The sequence below is a fragment of the Meleagris gallopavo genome, chromosome 1 (assembly GCF_905368555.1).
Source record: "Meleagris gallopavo chromosome 1, MGAL_WU_HG_1.1, whole genome shotgun sequence".
NCBI lineage: Eukaryota > Metazoa > Chordata > Aves > Galliformes > Phasianidae > Meleagris > Meleagris gallopavo.
The window spans coordinates 58413447-58434968 of record NC_139404.1 but is presented as its reverse complement, the minus strand read 5'-3'; the positions used below and the strand labels follow the sequence as shown (position 1 = coordinate 58434968).

At 37.5% G+C, this 21522-nt stretch overlaps 1 protein-coding gene across 6 annotated transcripts in view; it reads left to right on the top strand.

The window, feature by feature from the left end:
- Positions 1-19763, top strand: part of BICD1 (BICD cargo adaptor 1) — a 176533-nt gene extending 156770 nt beyond the window's left edge. For 3 of the 6 annotated variants that reach the window (XM_085229285.1, XM_085229297.1, XM_085229305.1), the window contains one exon: positions 13645-19763. In XM_085229285.1, the coding sequence (XP_085085411.1) occupies positions 13645-13844 (200 nt within the window). In that variant the 3' untranslated portion in view covers positions 13845-19763. Of the gene's footprint in view, positions 1-7727; positions 7804-13644 lie in introns of all 6 variants that reach the window. The other 3 variants (XM_085229288.1, XM_085229309.1, XM_085229322.1) reach the window with 3 other exon arrangements.
- Positions 19764-21522: the final 1759 nt, after the last annotated feature.

The window sequence follows — 21522 nt, the reverse complement described above, 5'->3', positions numbered from 1 at the left end:
AATTTTATGTGACTTTTACCAGTGTTTTGAAAAGTTAGAGGGTTTTCTTGTTTGTTTGTTTTCATCTGAACATGATGCTCTTCACAGAAAGGATAATTCAGTCATTATTACCTGTGTTCCACTTTTTGTTCTGCATTGTTCTATTTTCTGTGACTTTTGTAAATATGACATATCATATCTGTGTATATAAGTGTCCATTGTTTAATGAGTGTTATTAGTGCATATATACAGATATATGTATATACTTTCTTGCTCTTGGGGCCATGTTGTGCATCTGATATGCTCATTTAACAAAGCTTAATGAGCATTACATGTTTATGCCATTTCAAGCATGGTACATTGTCCTTGTGAAGGCGGTTTTGAATTTGAAGAAGAGTATCCTTGCCAAGGACATTAGTTGGCTGTAACTGATGAAGAAGTCAGCTAGCTAAATGTACTTTTACCTCTTGGTGCCACTGTGAACAGGACTCTTTTGCTCTATGCTTTTTCTCTCTTTCACTTAGCTTTCCAGTTGCCACAGATGAGACCAAAATCATTTCATGCTGATCAGTATAATTTAGCTACTTCAACATAATTTAGCTGCTTTGTCATGAATTCACTGCAATTCTATGAGTTATACTGAATTCTTACTTGTATTTTTCCTTACATAAAAAGTGAATCCAAAATAAAACCTCTTTTAATAGAGATCCAGATTTGTTTGTTAAAAGATTTGGGGAAAAAAAAAAAAAAAGAAAAGAAGAAAGATTGCAGTGAAACCCATGTCTTACTGTTGCATATTTTCATCAAAAGGTTATTGACATGTTTCCTTCTATATCCAAGTTATGATCTCATTGTCAGCTGGAATATTAAATGTTAACATAATTTACTGAAGTTCTCCAGTAGATCTTTATTAGACTCCTGGTTATTTCTAACAAAATGGGTATGCAGGTGATACATTATATATTATAGGTGTGTTACCAGATATTTCTTGCTTTCTGTGAAAATTTTGGGCTTTGGAATCCAATGTTATCTATTAGCTAAAATAGCACTTCAAGTTTCTTGAAAATGTTGATAACAAAAATCATCTGTCTTTATCTTCTTTTATGACAAGGTTTAATGTGGTTTCACGACTTACTGATTTTTACCATCAAATATACAGGAATATTCAATATTGCGCTTCTCATCTCATAAAATAGGCAAAGCAGAAGTGAGTATCTGTTTAAATTAGACACACTGATATTTTAGCTCTCTGATAGAGCAGTTCCTTGGATTGTTGTGATGTATGGAGTAAGTTCACCAGAAATGTTTAACCAAATTGAGTATCTCTAATAATAAGTATCTTCCTGCCTGCATTTTTAGACCTATGAAAACTTGTAGTTGTACCTTATGTTGTTTCTTCCAAAGCCTATTTAAGCTCTTATTCCCATTAGCTTCAAGTTTTGGATTGGGCCCTTGTTTTCCTGTAAAATACTGCAAATATTTTTGGTTTAGATATATTTGTGACCATCTGAAATATATTTCAGAAACTGAGGTTTCCATAAAAAAATGGGTAATCATCTAGACAGAAATATGATTTAAGACTTTCCTTTTCCTCTTTTGCAATCTCTAAAATGTGTGTGTCTGTTAGTGGATAAGTATTTCATGATGCCTCAGATCTTTCTAAATGTGCTTTTTATGAACTGTGTATAAAAGAAACTGAACGTATTTATTGTTTCAGCTTCTACCCATTCCCATTTCTGCTGTTTTACTAACCCATTATTTAGCTTCTTGACAGATTTAATGAGGAATTATTTAAAGCATTCAAAGAAACCATTTGAAAAATGACATAAACTCATCGTGATATAAAAAGTGTGAAAAAACCTACAGAGTTGACAAGAAGTCTTTAAATGTTCTTAGTTTGAACTTGGAGAATAAATGTATCTCAGAGATTTTATTAATGAGTAGGAAAAAGTCATTTATTATTATTACTGTTCTTAATATGAGCTCCAGTAAAGAGCAAGACAGCCAAATAGCCAAATCTCAATATTGAAGCATATGGATTGATGGGAAACAGCTCTCAAGGCTGGGGATAATTTAGATCTAAAAATAAAGTAGAAGTCAAGTCATGCAAGATAAGGGGAGAGAGTATTTTGTTACTGCTGCACAGATGAAAGAGTTCTCTAGAATATAGTCAAGACACCTGACATAGTAGAGGAAGCCACTGAGTAAGAGATCTACTAAGCTATGTCTGTCAGTGTGAACACAGTGCACAAAGTTGTTAACAATGCTCCATGGGTTTCATTGTAGAATTCAAGGAAGGCAGATAGCACTTCTCTAAATGTTACAAGAAAATAGCTTTTAAATACCCTGCCTGTTCCAACAGGTTCAATCATCTGGTCTTACTTCTGAGAAGCAGTTAGCAAGTGGCTTTCTGTTATGTTTACTCTGAGACTATTCTGTCTGGCATAATCTGGAAGGCTAATGGGAGAAAAGAGGAGGAGCAGGTGTCAGAAGCTTGGGAGCATATAAACAGAGGGACATTCCTGGGCCACTTTGGAAGACAAGCAGAAGAGATGAAGATCAGCGTGCAAATGAGAGTTTAGCAGCAGGCTCACAACTCTTAACATTTATTCTTTAAATATTGAGAAGACTAAGAAATAGGTTGTGGAAGAATTCTTTTTTGTTGTTGTTGAAACATTTTCAACTAACAAAAGTCACCAAATTTCTCTGAATAGTAATTTTAAGATATGAATTACTTGGATGTTTGTAGGGCTTGAAATAAAAATTTCATAGTGTGTCATATTCACTATAAAGTAAGTCAAAACTCATATCTTGTAGATAAATAAATATGTCTATCTACAATCAACTATCCTTTTTTTTTTCAGTCTAATGGGAGGATAGAACTGAGGGAAAAGCCAAGGGAGTTGACTACTGAAAAATGTTTAAGAGCTAACTTATCACAGGTAATGTTTCTGTGGAATGTTACAGCTGCCAGGAAAGGACTGGCTCTCATAGAGTTCTGCAGTATCTCTGTTTCTTGACTCAGGCCCGCTCGCTGATTTTGCTCTGAGATCAGGACAAGCCGAGTCAATCCTGCTCTAAGAGAGCTGAGGTTTGTAAGGCTGGCTAGGCTCTGCACAGAGCCTGTGCGATGGCTCCACTGGAGTCCTCTCCTTCCAGGAATACCCTGCAGAAACACAGAGCTGCACTCATTTTGCAGCTGACAGGCTTTCCAGTTGGAACTTTGTACAGGGCAAAAGTGACTGTGTTATTTCCAGACTCAAACTGACCCTGGAAGCAGGAGAAGGGAGAGATTCTTCTGATCTTTGACCTGTACCATTGTTTGTGCCTTTTTCCTAAGGTGAACCATAGCTGTCCTCTCATCAGCCGTTTGTGATAACCGTTACCACTGAAAGTTCCTCTTGGCCTTGAAGAAGGTCAAAGTTATCTTATAAGGCAGAAATAAATGATAAGTGAAACTAGCTAGTCAAATATTAGCCTAAACATTTTTTTCATGAACTCTGAAAGATATATATATACATGTAAGAAGACGACTTATTTTTTTTTCTCTAGACATAAATAGACACGTCTCATCCTATCAGATTGCAGCACCTCTACAAATCTCAACTCAGCAAGATGGGCATGTATTTTACTAGCTTCTGCCCCATTCTCCTTGGCATATCACATTTGTCTTTTGAGTTTGGAGATTCTCCTTGTTCCTTGCCTTCAAATAGAGGGGATTGATTCATTGTCTTCATAGGCCTTTGATGTGAGGCCATGTGTTTCTGCCTTTGCACAGCCAGAAGACTCCTTGTTTATTTTTTTGCCCAGTACTTTTGACTCTTCCTGTTAATTTATTCTTTTCTATTAAACTGTCATCTCAGAGAAGAAAATAATAAATTACTGTATAAATGGAGACAACTTCTCTTTTCAAGTAAATTGTGAATTACATCTTCACAGACATGTTGTCAAATTTCTCAAAGTTAGTTGACATTGGATAGTGTGACACAAAGCTACAGATTCTCTGAAACGTTTAGCTGTGATAGAAAGGCTCTCAGTTATCCCGGGGTGATTGATGAGATATTCAAGAAAATGTGTTTTAAAAGACTAAAAAAAGCCTCTATCTGTTTGCTTGTTTTTTTCCCCTTCCAATTAAAAATAGATTTCCCTAGTGTTTTCCATATCAGAAATACCAAATCTGTAACACTACCTGTTTAAAAAACAAAACAACAACAACAAAAATTTTGTTTGTTGATTGGCTCAGTTTAATCCTTTGAGATAAAAGAGAAAACCTTCTCTAAAGATAGCTAGGCACAATTAAAACTGTTGTATATCAGTCATTCATTCCCAGCATCTCCAATATGTATCTCAGGATTCTTACTATTCTTGGTCTTAGTGATCTCTATAGAGTGCTGTCAAATTTACTGAATGTCAAAACGTACTGAAATGTTCCACTGCATTCTATTGGGTCTTGAGCAGGTGGGACTAAAAATGCTTGCGCATAGAATTTTCACCGGGGACATTGCTGATGTCAACAGAAGGCAAGCCCATCTCTCAGATGCTAATAACCCCATTTAGCAACCCTGTGTTGATTAGAGTCATCCAGTTTGTGGACTGGAGGGCAGAGCACACATTGTGACATGAGGGAAATGCATTGTTTTGGTGGCTGAGTCAAAGGGAAGCACAGGAAAATATTTTTTTCTGAGATTTGCTCTCATCAAGTCATTTATAGTTGCACATGCAGTTCTCATATGAACAGATGTAGCTTCACTGAGCTTGTTATTTTAATGCTCTTACATCAGGAGCTGATTAGCCCAATTAAGACTGGGTTTTAGATTCTTAATGAAAATCAGCACTGACTAATGTGTGAAACAAAATCTCTTAGTCCTTCACATCTCTGTTCCTAGCAAATGGCTAAAATGTTAAGAACTGAAAAGCCTGAACAAGCCTATCTTAGAGTAGAATTCATGCCTCTGAAGCTCCAAAAGGTGCTGAGGCAATCTGATATTGCCATAGGACTCTATACTCACTTCACATCCTGCTGAACTCATTAAAAATTGACATGTGCGTTTTGTTTGTAGCATAGCTCCTCTTTATTTTTTATTATTGAAATCATCACTGACTTGCATTTCTTTGTCACAGGTTCATGGAGTCATAAAAGGGTTCTTAGGAACTCAGCTAGCTCTTACCATGTCCCAGTCATTCATTGCCTCACAGCAAGTCGAAACGATAGGGAAATAAAAGAGTTTGTATTTAATAACTCAGTGCTTTTCTCTGAGGTCATGCCATATATAATCTGTTTCTGCTCCCCAAGCGTCTTCTACAAAAATGTCAACGTGTCCTTTCATTTAATAGCTGGATTGATACTCCTACAGGCTTAAAAATAGTGGGAACAGGCCTCTTCCAGTTTAACTTTTTTTTTTGTTTTCTTACAAGCAAGTGTGTCTGACTTTCCTTGTCTTTATGGCATGTGGCAATAAAGGCATGTTTGAAACTATTAATCTTCGATAGAGCATTTCAGAAGAAAGCATTCTTTTACTTGACAGAATCAGAAGTTCCATAGTAGAGCAGAAAGACCAAATGCTGTCTTCCAGTTTTCACCATTAAACACAGTATAACAAGAAGTCATTTCACGACTGTCATGGCTTTAAATAATAGGGTTGCAAATCCTGCAGAACATTTAAAAGGATTAAACACAGAAGGAATAAAGTTAGCTCTGCCACAGCTGCTTGGATGTAAGTAGATAGGAGCCTCTTTGAATTTCAGATGCGTATGTGTAAGCCATACGCATTCTGCTTAACTATTTCCTAGCATAGTGCTCAAGTACTTCACTCTGAGGGGATGCAGAAGAACAATTCAGCCTTTTTAAGTCACGTGGGCCACTAGTTACAGATGTGACTGAGGTTGAGCCAGATTCTATGCATGTTGCTGACACAAAGGAGAACTGCCACCATGTGAAGTAGGGAGCTTGCTTTTGTTGAACATTTCTTATTCAGGCTGCATGATGCCTGTAGAATCTGGCTCTGTGTTTGTGTGCTCTGCCAAGTCTAGCAGATGAAGAGGCTTCATAAAATGTTTGCAGGATGCTGAGATATTAGAATATGATCATAAATCAGGCATTTGCGTTATTCCTGGCAAAGCCTGTTAGAACAGTTTCTTCTGTATTTATGAAACCTATCCACACCTTTTCATCACACAGCATTCTGATTTCTTTTTTTCACTGTCTCCTGTAAGTTGTTGGAGAAAACTTCGCTTTGGACTTCTGCAAACTAGTTCATTTAGAATACAATATTAATTTTTTCTTTGGCCATCATTTTACTTCTATAGTTACAGGCTGCTCTGTCTATCAGGCACCACTTTCCTTTTAGCTGAGCTTTGTGCTGAAGTGACAGACCCTTTTGTTGGGGTCTGTGTGGGTTGTAAGCTCTTGCACTTCTATGCTGCAAGGACCATAGTGACCATGTTGGCATATGAGAGAATGGCACAATTTCCTTTCTTCTTCTGCTGCTTCTTCCCGACACAATGGTACCTGCACTAGCTGTACATAAATATTTCTGAAGCAGTTATCTATATACTTGAGAATATGTCCAAAACCCTCTTCTGCTATCTGAAGCAGGAAGAAACTAATGATTTGGTTATGCTTGCTTCCACCCATGGAGATCAGCATGGGAAGCAAGGAGAAACATTCTGGTCTTGTACAAAAAGGAAATGTCATGGTGCTGCATTTGATGCTCACTCTTTGTGGGAAGCTGTGTTGTTCTGTTATCATCCAGATTCCTGACAGTAGATTACTCACAGGTTCTTCCACTTGACTCAGACAAAGAATAGAAATGCATTTTAGAGGCCATCAATACTGTAGAGAGAAAAGGTCACTGGTGTTGAGGCTTAAGTAGCAGCAATTAGAAAATGAAATTCTTTCCTATCACATGAGGTTTGATCATCTCCTTTTATGTAACTCCTTCCTACTGAACAGTTAGGTTGAGAACAATAGATCTCAAACCACACTAGCAACAAAAAGTGATCTCCAGCAGTTCTCCAAGTGGTCTGAGTTTCTCTAATGCTCAGAAGGATGCTGATGTGTGTGCTGTCTGACAAGCTGAATCATGCAAGCTGTGGCCAGATTAATGTAGAGAAAACTTTTTTTTGACACTTGTAAATCGTAGTAGAAAATAATGAGCCCCAAAGCAGATTTTTTTCATGTTCAGCTACTTCTCTTAACTCCTCCAAATACTATGGAGTACCTGCTGTATCAATTCCTCCCTTCCCTTCTCTACAAAAATACATTCTCAAAAGCATTGTTTAGAAGTTGTGAAGACTTGCAAACTTTTTCTCAAAGACCATGATGAGATGGCATCTGTAATAACTGCTTTAGGGACATTATACGTTCTTTGGAGAAATTTTGGGTAGCTTTATTGACACTTTTTATATTAGATGTAAGCAAAACAACTTTATCATCTGCAGAAGAATGACGGATATAAGGTTTAAATTCACATCCTGAATCTAGCCCATTATAGCTGTCTGTTTAAAATAAAAAATGGCCAATGTTAAGGGAAGACGAATGTAAATGTCTTCACTGCTTCTGAAATGAAAAAAAAAGGCAACAATTAATGTTACTGCTATCAAGAAAAAGGTGGTTCTGTCAGATAAGGAACCACATGAACATTCCTCACTAAATCTCTCCATCAGATGCACAGCCTGTGTATTGCTGTTACTAACCCCTTGCTCTGTAATCTCTCTGTATATATGTCTAATTTATCAGTTTCTTGTAGATTGTCAGCAGCCTGCTGCCTCCATACCGCCACACGGCTCACAACTAGCCAGGGGGCCAGATTGCCAGAATGTCAGGTAAACTGAACTAACTTTTCTCTTTGCACATAGCTGCATGCACGTCTGCAACTCCCCTTGTCTTCCTTGCTCAACACCTCTTTGCTATGGTTCTTCACTAACAGCAACCTGACCAAAAGTGATGATTTCTGCAGTGACAATACAAACACGAACCACAGATCCATGCACCTACATTGGTGCAAAAATGTTAAAAGAAGGCGCAGTTGTACCTTGCAGACCTCATTTGTTCTTTTTATGCAGTTTCTCCATGTTGCCAAAACAGCAATGATTTTACTATGTTGCTAGATAAATTTACTTAAATGGAGGACTTGATTTTTAGGGCTGGGCACAGATTTCCATTTTTGTAAGGTGGCATTTTAAAGGTACTTGGTGAGATCTCAGCAACTTAAGAACAAAAGAGATGACAATATGTTTTTTATCAGTTCATAGTATGTTCTGTGCACATAGTCACTTCTCATTTGAAACAGTTTCCATTATTTTTAGACCTTTCCGTGATCTATAGCAACCCAGCTGATCTACAGCCCTATTTGCGATGAAACTATTTCCCACAGAACGCTAAAGTTCATGTGTAGAAGCTTGCTGTAATAATACAGACTGGTGGAGGGATGGGGTACAGCTTTCAGGCTGCACATGAGGCACTGCTGAGCACTCCTTCTGCCAGCTCACAGGTCTGCCAACGGCCTTGGAACAGTTCCTTCATATGTGCTTCTCTGTTATTCCTCCCCTAAATCCTAGCAAACTATTGCTTCTTCAGTTTTAAATATCCTTCTCAGAAGGGAAAAGCTACATCACTTAACTCTGCTGTGCATTGCCTTGTTCAGCAGTCTAACCTGCAGAAAGGGGCAAATTCCAAGGGAAAGCCTCGGGGCTTTCTGCCTTGTCCCTGAGTGCTTCCTCAGTTAGAAAGATCTCATTAGCCACAATCAGAACTGGATATATTGGTCAAAGAGTCATTCTTGGCATGTTTGCAAACTAAAATCATAGTATACAAGGAGCAACAATGGCACATAAAATGGTTAATTTTGTATTATGGTTAATATTTTTAAAAATTAGATAAGTCATTGTACAAAGAAGACATACTGCTATACTTACTTACCTGAACTACTGACCTCCAAAGGACTGTAATTTTTTACCACTCGGTTGGTACTCTTTTGATTAAGAAAAAGCACCGTACTATTTTTTATATATGAACACTGAAGCCTTCCTTGTCTTGACCACATAGCCATGTAGCCTTGTAAAGCAGTGAAGTATAACAGACTTGGTACAAAAGAGTATGATGGTATGAGTTTTTGAATACTTTAAATGAAATGATTGAAATCTGGAGTAAAAATCACCGGCTTTTTAAGAACCAGTTAGGTGAGTTTGTTCAGGTTTTTTCTATGCTCAGGAGAGGAAGAAGGTGGCAGCTTGTGATGTCCTTCCTCCTCCTTTTAGAGTTCCTCCTGGTGTAGCACAACTGCTTTCAGTCATACAATGATGTCAGATGAGGAAGGTATTATATTAAAGCTGTGTCCAGCCCTAAAGTCATCCCATTTTAAGAGAGAGCTGTGGTGGTTTTTTAAGTCTACTGTCATTCTTGCAGTCATGTGACATCTCAGTAGCATTTCACCTAGGATCAAGTGATAGCTTGTAAAGAAACTTCCCATATCCTGCAATATGCCTAATAGTGTTCAAACTAGTTTGTTCCTGATGTAGCACAGAGATCCACTCTGAACTTTAACATTAAACACAGAGAGCTTTCTTCGTCCAATATCTATGCTGAATTTTAAATGGCACTTGTGCATCTCTTGGTTTTTCACAGTAGTTGTGAAAGTGTGCTGATTCCAGTCATCTAGTCAATTTGATCAGCTGTACATCTGTCTGTCTTCTTGCTCATGCCTGCGTGTTTCTGCAAGAACCTGATCTGGAGAATCTAGGAGAACCTTTTGTTAGAGATTTTCAAAGGAAACTGATGAAGCAATGCGTGAGATGCCTCACCTCAGTTTCTAGATCCAGAACTGTGAGCAGGCAACAAGACGTAGGCCTACCTTGAAAAGTACTGGATGATGTTCACCCCTTCCTAGCATTAGTAGCTGTCTGTTTGATGTATTATGTTGCACAAGACTAAACTAATACTGTCATCCAATGTTTACAAGAATCTGTCTGTCTCTGGACCACATGCTAGACCCAAGTTGTCTAAGAAGATAATCAAATACTGCAAATTAAACCAATATTCATTATTTTGTAAGAAATTATAATTTCATTTCATGTAAAATAGGAAATAAAAAATAGGGTTAAGTGTTAAGGAAATAAGATTAAAATTGAATAAGGAAAAATGCACATGAAAGGATTGCATTCTGAATATATCAATGGTCTGTTTGTATTTTCCATTGCTGATTCGTTACAGTTACAACCTATGCCAGAAAATACTGCATGTGAATGATGTCTTTAAGAAACAACATAGTATTTACTAACACCAAAGGGCTTTGCATGATATTTTTCAATTGATTTTAGAACTATGTGATGAGCTTTGTGAGTTCTGGGAGGGGAGAGAGTTGATTAAAAACAAATAGTAACATGAAAAATTACATGGACCATATTCATCCACTGAATGGATATCTTCCCAAATGATAGCAGCCTTTAAAGAGAGGATTACAGAAATGTTTAAAAAGCAGCAGATATCCTTGGGCAGAAATGTAACAATATTCTTATTCTCAGTTAGTAGCCCACAGCTTTAGGTTCTTCCATGTCCTTCTGTTGCTTCATGTTCCTAATCTCACCTGCCATCCTCTACTGCCTGTATCTGTCAATGTGCCTGATAGCTGAGCTCTAGGACCTGCTGCCACCATCACCTGTCCTGCCATAAAAAGTACACCCTGCATGCCATGTGTCACTTGCTGGTTCTGCTTGATGGATAATGCAATTTTTGTTTAGATAGTGCTGCAGTAATTTGCATAACTGAACTGGGTGTATTGTTCTTCTGAAAGGAGGATGGCACAGCAGTAGAGTGTTAGGATGAAAGTCAAATATACTAGGATTGTAAGTGATGGGTGTATATATGTTGCTGCAAACGTACCTGTACTGATAACCTTGTACTTTTTTTCTCTTCTCAATGCCCCTAATATTTATTATCGGTTGAAAAGGGAAATGGTGAGACAAAGTTTTCAATTCCTTTTGTGGACAGAAGTATACTTGTATTTGAAAGTGAGAAGCCACACATAGTTACTGTGGATAAAAAAAAAGATGTAATTCTAAGTACAGCACTTCCTAACCAGAGCATATTCTGGAATAGTTTTTATTACAGTATTTGCAGTCGATGTTGATTCTGTGCTGAAACTGATGCCAGAATGGTAATGAGACCGTGTTTAGAGGAGAAGTCTACTTGTGTCAGAGGTCCTGTTTCAGGTCATTACTGCACATAACTAGTCTCAAGTATGGCCATTTTCTCACCAGTCCTCTCCCTTGAAGCAAGAACTACATATGTTGTTTATTTTTAAAGCTGGGAAGAAAGCCTCAAAAGACAAACATACCTCTGCTAATGAGAAAGGAAAACATTGAGTTTCTATTCCTTTTTGACAATTACAGGAGCTCTTTTGAGGAAAAAAAGAAAAAAAGAAAAAGAAATGGGGCAGCAGTGGAGGAGAGCAAGGCTGTCTTTCTAGAGTAACATGACCATCTTGTTTGCCTTCCCCGCATGTGCCATGTTAAAGTTTTAATTTGCTTTTATTTCTCTGAAGGACTTAGTAGTGCTTTTTTAAAGACTACCTTGAAAGCTTAGGAGGTGCTGAAGCCTGGAGATGTCTCTTCATGAGTGCATAGCTTCCAGAGTAAATGCAGACCTTTTGGATCCATCTCCAGACACTCCTGAGACAGACTCATTTGAGAAGAGTAGGAAAAGATCTCTCAGATCCCTCTTCAGATTCTCTGTCTGCATTGGCATGTTGCAGAATGTGACAGAACAAAAAGATGATTACAGCCGTGGAAATAAATACGTAGAGAACACAGGCTTGGTGTCTTCTCAGAGTGTTTGATTAAATAAGCTCAACTAGTAAGTTTCAAGAAAATATTTTGAATGAAATATTTATACCTAGGTGGTTAGTTTTAGATGATATATGAACTGAGGAGTCATAGTCCTAAAAAGGAGTCTACGCTTTGGGACTGACTTACTCAGCCAACTTCAAAATGGAGCCTATGAGCTCCTGAGCTCCTATAACTCACTCTCACCAGCCATTTTGTAATCAGCTCATCTTCAGGGGCAGAAACGTGAAGCAGAGTTTAACTGAAGACATGCAAGTTTCTGACCTTCAAAGAAGCCCAGAGGCGCAGGGGCTCCAGCTCCTGCTGAATTGCAATACCTATGGATTTTTGGGGCATAATCTCCTTGGCTCTCTTGATATAAAACCTGGACTTTGCCATCTCCTTTCTTAATGACAGTAGTCCACGCTTGTTTCTGTCTTCTGGGAAGTGCTGTGCCGTTTCTTTGTTTCCTGTATGTGGAACCACAGACACTTTCAGTACTGCTGGCATTTCCAATGGCAGACTTTCAAATACTGCTGGTATTTCAAATTGATTCATTTCCAGCAATAGACTAATTGCGTACCTTCAGCCAGCACTCGATAGTCTGTACTGCAGAGATAATTTGCATGGTTTTAAAAGAAGAAAAGTGGAAAAAAAGCAGATTTTCTTAAAGACGAGGCTGTGAATTGATTGTGATTCATCATATATCACACTGTTGAGCATGGAATAACTTCAAGACCATAGAACGTTTGAAGGATTAAGAAAAAAAAAAACTACTCCCAGACATATTTTTTGAATAAATTACATTTATTTGTATTCTGCTTTGGAATCTTGCTTTGCCATATGCTTACCTTGAAAGTTTAATGGCTGACACTGGCATCAGCTAGATGAGCTGAAGTTCACCTTCATAAAACAGGATGAGCCAAGGCTGAGGAATGATTTGGGGCTCACTTGAGTAGCATCTGCATTGCCCTCTGCTGCACAGTATACACTGCTGAGCTAAGTGAGCAAATCTGTGTAGTTGAAGCTTTGCTTGAATGTTACGGAACTTTGCACCAAGGCGTGGGGTGTGTTCATGTTAGCTGCCCCTTATCTTTGTGCTGCCACTGATAGACCATAACTCTGGCCACGTCTGATATATTGAAAGCTAGTTCAGACCCCTCTGTACCATATGATAGGGAACACTATAATTGCATATGTAGAGGCCTGAGGGATGAATGCTGTCATTGGAACAGTTGTTCATGAAAAATAGTCAACAACAGAAAAAGACCGAAGTGAAGAGGATTCAAACATTTAAAACAAAAAGTCTTGGAAAGTTCTGATTACAAAATACATAGTGTTTACGTTGCCTGATGAGGAAGCTTACACTGTAGTTACTTGAATGTCATAGTTCATACCTTACATTCAGTAAAAGACAATGTTTTCTTAAAATGATGAAACCTGACTTCCACATTAGCACTCTCCTAGAGCAATTAATAATTTGTGTATAAACAAATAATTCTTAACCCTCATATAACGAGTGTGTATCACCCTTCAAATTTTCTTCCCCTTTTCACAAATGCGTTCATTTCTCTACAGAGCATTTTTCATCAGAGCATGCAAACAGCAGTATGTGTGTGTATTGTGAACTATCAAGCAGGCTATCTACAGCATTTCATGTCATCCATTCAGGTGTCACTCATCGTGTGCATGCTGGGGATTTTATTTATGCTGTGTATCTATGGATGCAGATTTAGAGATGACTTTTCCTTACCTGTTAGAGTTTGTTTCCAGCCTTGTACAACTTACCTGCACGTAAAACTTTGCCGTGTATTTTAAGCACTTCTTTTTCTTTCTAATTTTCAGTCCTAGTGCTCTTCCAGAAGAGCAGCCACATTCCAGCTCTCAGTGTGCCCCTCTCAACTGTCTCTCTAAGCCTCCTCCTTACCCCTAATCTTCATATGCAACGTAAGAGAAAACGCAAACAGAGTGGAGTTCATGCAACAAAGGTTCGGGTTGTTCCCAGCGAGCAGGTAGACAATCCTGCCTTGTTGCTGCATCGATAAGACTGGATTCATATCCACTGCTCTGGCAACTGAGGGAAGGTTGAGAAGAAGAACACAAAGCACAGAGCCCAACCTATTGAGAAGACTTTTTATGGTTCCTCTGATTGTATTCAAACTTTACTATCACAACTAAAGTGTAGTGAAATTTAATATCTCAACAGAAATGTTCCTCCCAGCTGCTTGGCTTTACCTCTGAAATAATGAGACTTAAGCCAATATTAATAAAGTATGTTACTAAACCCTACCCTCATAACCTCTGAGTTCAGCCATAGGAACCAGTTCACATTTTCTTTCGTCGCTAAGGATGTGATATTTCCTTCTTACTTTATTTGCACCATAATTTTGTGTTTATAAAATGCAGTCTTTTTTGCAACAGTTGTATTTAATTCTTTTTTTTTTTTTTTAAATAAGCAGAAATAGCTGAAGTGAAGAATGACTGTGTTAATATTAAAGAGAGGCTTGTTGTATTGGCCAGCACACGGCCAATTTTTATTGCACAAAAATGTTGGCAGTGGGTTGAATTGAAATGTTAGAGATGACTGTATATTTTGCTGCTGCACTGATATTGTTTATGCACTTGTTTTTTAATTCCTATTTCATTAGTTTCTGGTTTTGTTCGGGCTTTTCACTGAAAGATTACTATTTAGTTTAAGAAAGAGATGAGAGGATGATGTATTGGTTTGTTTTCCATTTTGCTGCATTGTAATTCTATTTTTGCATTTCAGACAAGTAGATGAATTGGTGCTGTTTTTTGGGGTTACTTTCTATTTGGTATCTGAGAAAAAAAAAAAATCTAAAACAAGTATAATGTCGTGTGCTAATTAAAAACATTCTTTCTTCCTGCTCCCATATTCAGGATACTAGCTTGAGGCCTTACCCTGAAAGACTAGTATGAATGGTGAAATTGCAGGTATTCTTTGTGAAATATTCTAAGGTGAAATAACTCCTGCAGGCAGACTTAATGGTGTGGATCAAAGCTAGCAGGACTTTAGTGCATTTTTTCCTTGCCAAAAATCAACAGATACAGAACCTTAGCTCATGTCAGTTTATGACAAATACTCAGGTGATCTACACTACACAGACTCTATTGCAACAGTGCACAGTGCTCCTAGTTAAAGGTTCTTTCCTGTAAAAGCTGAATAATATGTTGGGTTGTTCTTTTATTTTTTTTTTTTTTAATAGCAAGTTTCAGAACAAAAGCAAGGATAGCAAAACTTACTTTGCACAGTACCTGACAGCAAGGTAAGCTGCTAAGGTGTAATGGTTCAGCACCTCTGGGCTTCTCATTTAGTCATCACATAGGAGAAGTCTTCAGTGGTGCCTACTTGTTGGTCATTAACAGTCCTTGCTCTGTCAGGTGGCCTTAATTTATTTACAGAACAAAGGCTTCGATATTTCCACGTTTTTATTCCTTCTCTGCAGTGTAAGTATGATTTACAAGCGGGAAACACAGCGCAGTCTAAGGTAGAGAGCAGCTGGACAAAAACTGCTGCAGATATGGTTGGAAATTTTTTTTCACATTCTACCTGAGTCTAACAAAATGAACTCAGGCTTCTGTTAGAAACAGTGCTTACCAAATGTTATGAAACACAAAACATCAGCAGAGGAAAGAATCGGTGACCAATCAGTGTGCCTAACAATTATTATTTCCATGGTACCAGTAATGAAGGTGCTGTAAATAGAAATATTCTCTGTAATCAACGGTGTGTGTCACTTGTAGCCTTGGCAAAGCAGCTGAGCTATTGTAACAAAACATTCAGAGTCAAAGGTGAAGAAAATAGGAACAAGTTGACAACAAATTCTGATCAGATTGAACAGACAATTCTCGGCAATGTTCTGCTTAGGTTTACCATGCAGTTCATGAGGTTCTTCTTGTATGCATTTACATAACTATTTAGTGTCGTACTTAACCTACATGTTGTCTTGTCAGAGAAAAATCAAATAAAACTCATTCAGCTCGATCATACTGTTTGATATGAATATTAGCTGCTATTTTGATTTTTACTAAAAAGTAAAAGACAACAAAACCATTTTTGTTGGAGGCAAATGGTGCCTCCCATGAGCACCTCACAATTCCTGACTTTGCAGACTGGTGTAGGGTGTAGTTGTAGTTCTGAAACAGTGCTGATGCCTTTGACCAATAAGGACAGCTATCACTGATGGTTAAGCAGAAAAAGAATTTGCGTTGCACATTGAATAGAGTTACTGCGGGCTGTACTTGGAATAGATTCTCCTATTTTCATATCCAAATCAAACATATTCCCTGAATTTTAGTTAAACAGGAATTCAGTGAAATGCATTTCTTTTCTATATAGATATGAATATATTGGAAAAAATGTTGTGGTGGAATGTTTGTTTGGTAATGTATTTGTTTCCAATTGTGATTTGCAGAGCAACTTTGGGAAATTGAAACATGCCGGTATGTCCATGACGATTAAGAGTTATGAAACAGCATTAAATGGTATAGAAATTGTGGCCCTGTTTTATAGAACTAAGTGGGTTTATTAAATTTTTTATCCTCTTAAGCTTTAAATTCTTCATTTCTAAGTTTTCAATTTACATTTTTTAATATGTAATAAAGCAAGTAAATGTTGGAAACTTAAGAGATCTAGAAACAAACCAATTTAAATGTACAAATGGCTGTAGTTATTGCATTGTAAGTTATAAAACCGTGTAGGTCCCCGGGGACAACTTTTGTCAGTTAACCAGTAACAAATAAAATGCATATCTTGAACTTGAGATGATAAACTCTTCTTTTTTTATGTAGTGACTGATAGCATGCAACTTTGTGAACCATTTTGTAGGAAATATTTGCATACAGACAAAAGCAGACACAAAAGCTTTTTTTTTTTTTTTTTTTGAGTTGCAAAACATACTTTCTTTGCCCATTTAAAATTGATTTAAGGTGCGGTGTCATCTACTCTGATTTTTAAATAGTAAGTAAAAAGGTTACATATGTTTTCCACTGGTCGGTTGAGCGTGCTCAGAAATGCTGAAATGTGTCCTGCACAGGAAGGAAGCAATTCAAATTCCGCTCTGATTTTCATATCTGAAATGAAGTTTTTGTTCTCTGTGATGGCTTTAAAATTTCTTTGGATTTGAAATGGCATTTTCATTTCTTTTTTAGTGAAACTTAACTTTTCATTGTTCAGAGAAATGGCACAATTCTGGAAATCCAGTTTGTAGGGTATGTATAGAAATTGAAAAAAAAAAGGGGGGTGGGAGATGAAGAAATAAATATAAATTGTAAGATGTAATAGTATGGAAAATATATTTTCTATCAGAAGGTTATTGGAGGCTTTAACAGAAAGAGGAACTATTATCATTTCTCAAGCTGATTGTGTGGATGTTTCTGGCTTCTAAGTGGAGGCAGTATTGGTATTCTTTCTGATTGATCTCATTGACAGGTTGGCACCTCTGTGCTTGCTCCATCCCCATTTTTCATAGTAAATGAGTGTAAGCATAGCTATACAGTAGGTTTCATAGGAACTGTAATTAATGTAACACTGCAAGTTTTAATGCCAAGACGACCTTTGATTTATTTTTGATTAGAAAAGATTGTTAACATGTTTAAGCCATTTACCATATTTAAGTGTTAAGAAAAAGACTGTTCTGAAATATAACCTTAATTAGGAAATGTGACCTTGCCTGTGGAGGCTGCTCATGCTAGGTGTGTTGCAAATACTGCAGTGCAGCTGTTTGTAAAACACAGCCCAGTTTCCATCACACTGCTAAAGACACCTGCAAATCTTGGCCCTTATTTTGATACCAACCTTACTGTTCAGTGTGCAGTGCCAATGACACTGTGCTGCCATATCTGGATTGACCACCATCATCATCATCATCATCATATGTAGATTACATGAGCCCTTCTGAGGTCTGTTTCCCTGCTTTGATGGAAAATGTCTATCCACTTAAGATATAGGAAATCTGTGTTTGAAAACGGCAGGCACTGAAGTTTTACCTATGAAATATAATACTTACTGTTAATACCTCTTTAAAAATTCCAATCACTTTTCTTCAGTTTTCCTTTGCTGTGTGTAGAGTGAGTCTGAAAGGAATATCCAGCATTCAGGCTTTTCTAGCCACTAACGATTTTTTTATTATTATTATTATTTTAAGTATAATTAAGGATCCTATGGAAAAGAAAAAAAAACAAACCAACAATTGTCTTTCATCTTCAGGCACAAATGCATCTAAATATGCAATATAAAATACGCGCATGAGATTCTTTGCATCATGTAGCTTTTCCATATCCATAATTAAGCCAGAAAATTCTTATTTCTTCTCTGATCTACATACTCTTAATGTTAAAAAGGCAAGGGGGCTATCACTGAGACTTTATATTTCATTCTGAGGTATATGTCTTAAATCTGTATTGGATCTGTATAGGAGCTGCTTGGTCACAGCCTGAACCAGTGATTGAGCACCTGGTGAGGGGACACAGCCAGCCCTGAGAACACAGGTGGAAGTAATTCACCTGTGTGACTGGAAGGGTTGGAGCCTGGCTCTACCCCTCCCTAAGCTCATATAAGGGCTGGCTGCCACCAGGGAAGGATTTCTGCTTGGAAATTCCTTCTTTTGGATTAGTTAGCAAGCCCTGATTCTTGGGATAGGTAAGCAAATCTTTCTTTGACTGGCTTGCAGCTATCATTCTTTTTTGGGCAATTTAGACCTGCTTATCTGCTATTATTTTTCCATACAGGATTTTAATCTATTGCCTGTGGAGTTCTTCAGAAGACCCTTATGAAATCTATTAAAAACTAAGTGACAAAGTAACAAAATTAAAGGAAAAATCTTATGTTTTGTGACTGATGTCAACATGTAGGGAGACTCTAGGTGATCAGGCTGTGTTGCAGAAATGTCTTTCCATGAAGTTCCACATTTGTTTAGTTTATCATTATTTGCTGTTCAAGAAACAGCAGAGAAGAGTATGTTGTTTTTTCTCCTTAGCATTTGTAAATTAAATTATATAGTGACTTGATTTGAAAAACACTTGGGGAATAATGAAAATGATTGATTAGAAAATTTCAGTAGACTAATTTGATAGCTGAATTGTTATTCAATCAGACGTGAATAAGAAATAAGAGTTATCTAGCTTGTTGGTGTGTGTTTGTTTTTTTTCCTGTTCACTGGCGTGGCTGGGTGTGCTATGCTAGTGAATAAACTAAGTCTATCTTATTAGTTATTTCCCCATTGATTTTCAGCCCTATGGTTTGACTGTTAAAGGGTTAGTTAATTTGATTCTTTATAACTAACTAAAAAAAAAAAAAAAACGAAAACTGATGTTTTGTGACTTTTGTAATCTATTGAATGTTATCATTTGCATGATGTTCTGTATCTAATGAACCATTGAGATTGCTGTGTTCCTTTCACAAGAGTTTTAATGTTGGTGGAGTTTGTGACAAATACAGATTTGTATACTGTATGTTTACTGCTGTAATAACTCAGCTACTCCTACACTGAATTGACGTTATATTGTCCTGCCTTCTTGGGGTTAAATGATGGAGTGCTTCTAGATGGTGACGAATATAAAAGTATGTATGTTCATTTGTTGAAGACTGACTATTGGAAACTCTTATTGTTGCTACTTTTTGTTAAAAGAAAAAAAAAAACGAGTTAAATAATCCTTGTTTCGTTTCTAAAAATGCATTATTTGTTTTTGAAAATTGGAGTAATTCCCACATAACTCCTTGTAGACAATCCTAGATTAATGCCTTGTGAAGGATTCATTAAGTCTGTGCTTGTACATGTGTAATATGATCATGCAGCCAAATGGTTGGGAAAAACACTCTACTGAATAAAAAAAAAAGAAGCCAATATACTGATTCTTACATCTTTATGTTCCAATTAAAATTACAGTGTAATGCATAACTGTTCCAGTGAATAAACTGGCCATTTTTGTTCATTTACCTCCATGCTGTCTGGTCTACTTGTATTTCTGTCAGTTTGCAGTGTCTTGGCTTGTGCTTTTACATCAATTTATGTCTTGCAAGTCTGTAATTGTGAATGGAAAAGCTATCAGAATGAAAGAAAACGAAAGGAAAGGAAATAAATACCGAAAGGGAATCAGAACTAAATCAAAGGTGCTTCCTCTGTTTTCTGAGATTGAGGAGATAAAGACTGATTCACCAGATATGGTTTTCAACAATCTTGACTATTCTCTAAAATGCTCCAACATCTGTAATGAGGTGTCAGTTAGAAGAGTTTTGTGTAAGATGCAAATCTCTACTGTCAGGGAATGGGTGAGCAAAGGAAGTGGTAAAGTCGAACTAAAAGTGGGCTGGCATTGCTGTGTGCAGTCCACTGTATTGTGGCTGCAATTTTAAGGTCAGAAATAACTTCTCTGCTTGTCAAAGTGCCTGGCTTTGGGAGCAAGTGGGCCTGTGGCCTGCACTCCCTCATCAGCAGGGCCTGTGGTGTGTCAGGTGCGCAACTGTGGTGGGCAGGTGGCTGCTGCAGCTCCTGCTATGACCCTCAGTGCACATAGAGACCCTGAGAGGCAGCAAATGTGCAACTTCTAGAAACTTCTAGACACAGGTTGCTATCATCATCAGGTGTTGCATAATCATCATAGCAAAACTGTGATTGTTTGAGGTAGAATTTTCATCTGCCAGGCATTCTTCCTCCTGCCCCCCCACCCCCTTTTTTTTTTTTTTAAATGAAAAGGTTTTCTAAGAATAAGAGAGAAAATGGACTTTCTTTCCTGAGTGCGTTTGTTTTAAAAGCAGTTTCTCAGAGGGTTGCTACTTCTCTAAATGTTCTCATGGCTAAGTTGATTTGAGAAACTGCTTACCCTAGTTGCTCCTGCCCCTTTCTCTGAATCATCTTTTCTCTGAATCATCGGAGTCTCCTTCTCTGGAGATATTCAAGTCTTGCCTGGACGCCTATCTGTGCGACCTGGTGTAGGGAACCTGCTTTGGCAGGGGGGTTGGTCTCGATGATCTCTAGAGGTCCCTTCCAACCCCTACAATTCTGTGATTCTGTGATCTTTTCAAGTGGTCCAGCACAGCTCTCGTGGAGGCAGAGCTATGAGTAAGGTCAATGAAAAGATCTGAGTTTAAAAATGTGTTTTAAATCTAAAAATATATCTTAAATTTCCAAAGAAAATGACTGTATAATCTGTCCCTTGGGAAGCACCATTACCTCGTGTTCTGAAGTGGGAGGTGAATTCTGACAAGTGAGCTACTGCATTTCCTGTAAAAATGTGCTAGATTATAATGGAGAAGATCCTGGAGCTCAAGTTCACCATTACTACCACTGTATGTTCTTGTTCCTGGCTGAATCCTGCAGCTGTGTTCAGAGAAACGCAGAGTACTCCCAATTGGAGAGACACATTAACATCCTGACATCCACTTCTTTTTTTGCATTCTGAGACTGTGCAAACCAGTCTGTGGCTGGTTTTATCTACTGAACTAAATATAGAGAAAAATGGAGCTTAAATAGATAATTTATGTATTCTGGGAAATTATTTGGAATAAAGCCAGATATGCTAAAAGTACAGGCATGACTGCTTGCTTCTCAAAGGATTGCCTGAAGGAAAAGTTATATTTTTCTACAAGAAGGCGGCTTAGTGCTACAGCTGACAATTCAGCGGAAGCTAAACAATCCAGTGAAAAATGCTGACCTTTACAAGAATGATTCCTTCGTGATTGGAGCAGTAAATTAGTAAACATAC